Here is a 6,977-nt window from a genome sequence, read left to right on the forward strand (position 1 = left end):
TTACTTTTACTCATGAAACTCAACTTTGAAAATATCACGTATATCCATAAAATTTTCAAAAACTATGTAAAAAACATACACATACAAACACACAAAAATAACTTATTTTAAAAACATGGTTCAAAATCTTATTTTAAAAACTTTTTATTATTATTAGTCTTCATTTTATATGAGACACTTCTCTGTAAATTAAGTTTATGCTCAGGATCTAAAATATTTATATATACGATATCATAAAACATTTATACTATATCATTTTACACAAATGAGGTGTGCCTTAAGAAACAAGCAGTTCCTATGTTCTCTCACTCTGTTCTCTCTCTCTGTTCACTCTCTCTGTTCTCTCACTCAGTTCCTATGTTCTCTCACTCTGTTCTCTCACTCTGTTTACTCTCTCTCTGTTCTCTCACAAACTCCGTCCAAGAAGATGACGACTCGTGGTTCACCAAATAATCAAGACTTTGTATTAATCTTCAGTATACTTCTAGTATATCTTCCCTTCAAGTTCCAATTCTAGCTTCTTCTTCTAACTCCATTGAGCTAAGACCAGATTCTTAATCGTTGAATCCTGATCCAACATAAACCTTTACTCTTCTGTGACAGTGTGAACTTCTCCGTCACAGCAGATCATCAACGTTCGAAGGCAGCAGTGAGACTTGCTATACAATCAATAGGTACCATGAGCCAAGAGATCAGTTGTGATGAGCACACGAGAAGATCCAGACCGAACTCTCTTTATGCATGATATCTATTGTGTTGTAGATCCATGCCTCTGTGACGTAGCTGAGACTGTGTGGTCACGTCCTCTCATTTTGTCTGTGAGCCAATCCACCTTTCGCCTATAGTGTTCACGAAGATGATACTCCAAGTGATCGCAGAGTGTCTCGAATTTCCACTCTTCCTTCGAGTGTCTCGCCTATAGAACGTTAACTGCAGTTAGTAGTTAGAGAGACATTAACTTTGAGAACAAAAAAAAACATGAATAGTACATCTATGTAATGGTTTGCATTTTATTAATGTATAATATTTTTATTAAATTCCTATTTTAAAGAGTATGTTGGCAATGTTAAGCTCCACATTCATTCCCTCCCAAACCACCATAGTTGAAAAAGAAACCGAGATGACGGAATCGTAATTGCGAACCAATTCTTAGACCATAACATTTCACACTATCTACCAAACTCTCTAGAGGAAAAGAATCCATTTTATGTTGCTCATAGTTGGAATTCAAGACTTCAATATTTGTAAAAACTCCTGAATCCTGGGGGTCTCCATTCGGTAAAAGACCATTACCCATGGGAGGGCTTGAACCAGAAAGAGAAGCATGAACAACACCACCAGCTCCAACCATATTTGCACCATTGTCTAGAAGATTAAATAATTCTTTTGGCCAATAACCGATATCTTCATTAGGTGCATTTTCCTTAAGTTGTGTAATCCACCAGTTTCCTGTATTTTTATCCCTTTTCCATATATTAAAAAAAGAAACAAGACAAATATACATTTATCAGTTTAAAAGGTACGGATCTAAGAAATGTTATATTCAAATATATCGATCACCAGCTTGCTTATGAAACTGATTATAAGTAATAACCTGATGAATGGAATAACGCAACCAGCCGGGGACCCCTGGCTTAAGAACAGAGGGCTCAACAATTGGAATCACCTTTGATACTTGAACAAACCCTGAACATGCTGTATTGTAACATCCTTTCCCATCCTTGCCCTATTAAATAATATTTAATACTATACTTGTTACTATTTGATCAATGTTTTTATGAAACATTAATTTGTTTGTAGACACGTACCTTCCAAAATCCAAAAGTCCAAACACGTTGGTCGCCATATAAACTTGGATTTATCTATCAACATGGAATTGTAATACTTTGAGAATATACTCAAAAGGTCCACATAACGAATTTATTAAGCAATACACTTATAAAATATAAAACCTACCATCCAACCCGCTGAGATATAATTGACTTGGTTTTCCGATCCACTGCCTATATATATTTGACTATATGAGACTTGATCCTTTCCCACGTTTAGCGCATTTGCACTAAACCAAGCTTGTATACCACGAAATAGACCATTGGATCTTACTCCAGCAATCTATCAAAAGTCGGTTACATTAGTGAATCATTTTGGGCAAAACATTAATGACATTTTCTGCAACAAAACCACTAATGACTTAATACTTGATGTGTACATAAAAGTATTAGATCTGTCGTATTAAGAAAATTGAAATAAGTGCTTACATGCATTCCAGGACTATCTGCTGATAGCGAATGAAAATTCTTCTCAGCAAAGATTTGTGAGTTAGTGGCAAATCCTTTTGTATTTCTCAATATAGGAACAGTTCCATTTGGACATTCTAATTTCGTTTTGTTAGATGTTTCGTTTTTGCCAGTTTGCATCTTTAACTCAGGTCTTGAGATTGATGATTTCATCTTTTCAAATAAAAGAAATTGTATAATCAATATTTTTCATGCTAGTACAAGTAAAAACATAGGAGATGAAATTCTTAGGCAATGCACCTGAATTTTGTGGGTTTTGAGCAAAGGATGATTGAACCCTGGTTGCTTATAAATATCTATGCAATCATATGTAACATTTTCGCTTATCTGTCAAAGACAAAAAAAGGTTTTATGTTACATGATAATCTAAATAGTAGAAGAAAATGTGCTTCTCAAGTTGTATTTTAAACAAACCTTAAAAGATCTGAGAGGTACTGTACTCTGATTGGAATCAACTATAGTTGTTGAAAATATAAGAGATAACAGATTCACAACAAGCGCTATCCTAATTCTGGTTGACATTTTATTTGTTTTGTGTCTCAAAATTGAAAACACTCTATTATTTATATGCATATATTGTCATGTCAAATAGAGAAAATTAAAATAGTAACAATTAATACACATCTTTATTTGTCTATAACGGAAAACATAAAGTTTTAGTTTGACTGAGTTTATTAAGGTCTATCACTAAAAAAAGGTCAGTTGTGTATCTTGAAAGGCTACTATGTGTTAAATAGGAAATCAATTTTGAGTCAAACAAAACTTTATAGTCAATCAGCGGCTATTCAAAACAAAATTACTTTTTAAGAAGCATCCTCAAATTCATTTTTTGTTTCTATATTTTTATATGACTATAATTTGTTTCCTGAAAAATCTGTATATTGATTTTGTAATCTTATCTTACTATTAGTGAAATCGATTGACGAAAGTTTTTTCAAATAAAGATAAGTACAGGGAAATTTCCTTTGCACAAAATTTTGAAAAAAATAAATTTGAAAATATGCCAAACAAGTCACTGGAAAATGAAATAAAATTTACCGTTGAACTACATTTGTTACATAATGTTTATATCTAAAAAAAAATGTGTTACACAACAAGACACATTATTCTCTTTTTTAACATTTTAAGACATTTCTTGCTTGAGAGACACAATTCCTTTTATCAATGTAGTTTTTAGACTGTTTTATCCTTAGACAATAAGACATTTTTATCAATTCTTTTTATGAAAAAAAAGAAGTACAGCAATAGAGTTACTTGCTTGAGATAGTTTTTTTTTTTTTTTTGAATATATGTTAAATTTATTCAAAAGAAAACTACTTTTTTACATCAAGTGCAACTGTTTTTTGAGAAAAATAGAACTTAATTGTAACCCAAATCTCTTATCTTGTGGCAAACCACAATGTTAAAGCTCCTGTATACTTTCGATCCTCCATTTGTCTCAGGAGGAGGCATCTGTTTTTGATTTGTCTGTTTATCATCTTCACCAAGGGACCTGTCATGATAGGTTGGCTACCATGCCGGCGCTCGTTTCGTTCGCGCCATATAAACGAGAGAGATACTTGCAGTGTATATCGGGTGAGAAATCTTTCCAGCAAACCTCCATTGTTATCCATAATCAGTACCATCAGTTCCGACCACAGATTAGTAAAAGAGCCCCGAAGCAACCCCCGTACCAGTTTCGACCAGACCTCTGCTGAGTAGCTGCATTCGAAAAAGAGATGATCTCTTGATTCGATTGCGCTTTGGCAGAATATACACGTTGGGTTTGCGCCAACGTTCCAGGTCATCATTCTATCTCCAGTTGCCAATCTATTTTGGATTGCTAGCCAATGAAGAAAAGCATGTTTCGGACTGTGATGTTTAAACCAGACTCCTCTCCACCATTGAACCTGTTGGTATTCTTTTCGAATAAGATCCCAAGTCTGTTTGGTCTTGAAACCGGCTTTATACTGTCCTTCACTCTGTTTCCAAAGAGCAGAGTCAGCGTCTCCTGTAAGCTGCAACCCTTGATCCTCACAAAGCTTCTCCACTTCATTAAAGATATCAACCCTGTGCCGTCGCTTCCTACGATTTCTCAGTGCTTCTGCCACCGTTGAATTCAATGGTATTCCCATCTCGATACAGCCGTGCGTGCCAAACAAGTCAAGCAGTCTACCCATGCTGGACCAAGAGTCAAACCAGAAAGAGGTATTATTCCCATCTCCTACTTTCATCCTGTGGAAATCTTTTGCTTTGTCTCGAAGCTTCACCAATTTACGCCACATCCACGAGCCTTTCGTAGTAGTATTTTTAATAGACCAGAAGGAAACGTTTTTGAACAGATTCGTCTTTGTCCACTTAGTCCACAGAGATCCTTGTGAAGATACTGTCCGCCAGATAAGCTTCAGACAGCATACCTGATTAACTTCTTTCAAAGACCGGAGACCTAAACCCCCATCACACTTCCTTCGACATACAATCTCCCACGCAACTTTAGCTTTCCTTGTGTTCAGAGTAGGTCCAGACCAGAGGAAGGCTGCGCAAATGCTATTTATTTCCTTGATGCATGCTCCTGGTAAAATAAATCCGGCCATCCAGAAATTGACAATGCTGAGAAGGACCGATCCAATAAGCTGAAGCCTGCCCGCTTGAGATAAAAAACGGTTCGTCCAATGAGTGATACGGTTTCTTATCTTGTCAATGAGAATACCATAATCATCTTTCCCCATACGCCGAGTGAGTAAAGGTAAACCCAAGTAACGTACTGGTAACTTTCCAGAAGCAAATGCAAACCGCTGCTCCAGTTGGGCCGTCTCAGTAACAGACATCCCTGCATAATATATTGTAGTCTTCTCCATACTGATTTTCAGTCCCGATATCTTTCCAAAGTAATCAAACACGTCCAAAATACTCTCAATGGATCTGACTCTACCATCAGTAAAGACCATTATATCATCGGCAAAGCTTAGATGAGTTAACCCAAGGTTCTTACACCTCGGATGATATCCCATGTTATTCTCATTGGCCGATTTATCAAGCAGTTTTGTTAGAACATTCATGCAGATGACAAAGAGATAAGGCGACAGAGCACAACCTTGTCGTAGGCCTCGCGTACTCTGAAAATAACCAGCAAGTTCACCATTAACTTGGACAGAGAATGATGCTGTTGTTATACATCTAGAGATCCAGTGTATGAACATTGGCGGAAAGTCCATAGCTTCCAAGGTTTTGAGTAGAAAGCTCCATTGCACCGAGTCAAACGCTTTGGAGATATCAATCTTTAGAGCACATCGGGATGATATGGTGTCTTTGTGATAATCTTTCACAAGCTCTGTAGCAAGGAGTAAGTTCTCAATGAGAAGTCTGCCTTGCACAAACGCGGACTGATTTAACTCAATAAAGTCTGGTAGAGTGATCTTTAGCCTATTAGCTATGATTTTGGAGATGACTTTGTAGATGACGTTGCAGCAAGATATAGGTCTGTAATCCTTCATCTCACGAGCAGTTGTTGTCTTTGGTATCAAGGTCAGGATCGTTGTATTTAATCCTTTTGGTAAAAAACATGTCGCGAAGAAAGACTGAATCGAGATAATGAACTCAGGCCCTATAATAGACCAGGCAGCTTTAAAAAACTCAACCGTATATCCATCTGGCCCTGGTGACTTATCACTTGGCATACTGAACAATACTTTTGTGATCTCCTCTGCTGTTACCTCTTTTGTAAGATTGTGTTGAACAGACTTTGAACATCTGAATGGCAGTAAGTCTCGAAGTTTGCTCACATCTACAGCCTCGAAATCTGATGGTACGTGCTGAAGAAATTCTTTGAAAAAATTCTTCTTTTATTTCCTCTGGTTGCTTTACGATCCTACCATCTCTGCATCTTATCTCCTTGATCGAGTTGTGGATATCTCTAGTTGTTGCTGCTCGATGAAAAACTTTGTTATTCTTGTCTCCTACCTTCAGCCAGTGCAACTTGAATTTTTGCTTAAGAAACCCTTCTTCCAGTCTAGCAACGTGATCCCACTGTGCGTAAGCACTATTCTCCCTGTCCAAGTTTCCTTGCGTTGGATTTCTAATGGTCTCCTCCTGGCATGTACATAGATTCTCGTACGCTTCTTTTGCTTTCAGCGAGAGATTACCCATTTTTTCCTTTGCTAGAATTCTGATTTTTGGTTTAAGGGCTTTCAACTTCTTTGAGAAGCGAAACAGAGAAGAGGTTGACAAGAATATAGGCTCTGTACTTTGCCAGTGATCCTCCATTAGTGGTTTGAAGCCTTCAAGTTCTGCAACTGCGTTGACAAATTTGAATGGTCTCTTTGGCCTAGTCAATGCGGAGCTTAACTGGAACCGACAACGCAAGTGGTCTGAGCAACCTCCAGCTTCGAAAACACTATACGATTGAGGGTATGATCCAAGCCAGTGATCGTTGATCAAAACACGATCAAGTTTCTTCGATATCAGACCTTCTTCTCTTTTATTTGTCCAAGTGAACCGAGGGCCATGTGCAGCTAAATCCAACAGACTGCAGTGATGAGTTGCATCCTGGAAATCATACATTCCTTGAGAGACTGTGCTTCTTACACCATGCATCGAGTGTTCTTCCGCATCAAGTATTTCATTAAAATCTCCAGTAATAATTCAAGCTTTTGACGGATAATCGGTGAGTCTTGATGAGCTTTCAGATTATTCCATAATTCT

At 37.1% G+C, this 6,977-nt stretch overlaps 2 protein-coding genes across 2 annotated transcripts; both read right to left on the reverse strand.

Annotated features, from left to right (window-relative positions):
* Positions 1 to 1,066: 1,066 nt before the first annotated feature.
* Positions 1,067 to 2,819, reverse strand: LOC130507392 (uncharacterized). The gene is made up of 7 exons (XM_057002108.1): positions 2,712 to 2,819; positions 2,538 to 2,624; positions 2,259 to 2,450; positions 1,957 to 2,112; positions 1,809 to 1,862; positions 1,578 to 1,726; positions 1,067 to 1,463 (listed from the first exon to the last, which is right to left on the reverse strand). The coding sequence occupies exons 1-7, from the start codon at positions 2,817 to 2,819 to the stop codon at positions 1,067 to 1,069; spliced, it is 1,143 nt and encodes a 380-aa protein (XP_056858088.1).
* A 1,119-nt stretch (positions 2,820 to 3,938) lies between these two features.
* Positions 3,939 to 6,869, reverse strand: LOC130507391 (uncharacterized). The gene is made up of 3 exons (XM_057002107.1): positions 5,990 to 6,869; positions 4,187 to 5,880; positions 3,939 to 3,998 (listed from the first exon to the last, which is right to left on the reverse strand). Exons 1-3 carry the CDS (start codon positions 6,867 to 6,869, stop codon positions 3,939 to 3,941), a joined length of 2,634 nt encoding a protein of 877 aa, XP_056858087.1.
* Positions 6,870 to 6,977: the final 108 nt, after the last annotated feature.

Source organism: Raphanus sativus, unplaced genomic scaffold (assembly GCF_000801105.2).
Source record: "Raphanus sativus cultivar WK10039 unplaced genomic scaffold, ASM80110v3 Scaffold4452, whole genome shotgun sequence".
In the NCBI taxonomy this organism is placed as follows: Eukaryota; Viridiplantae; Streptophyta; class Magnoliopsida; order Brassicales; family Brassicaceae; genus Raphanus; species Raphanus sativus.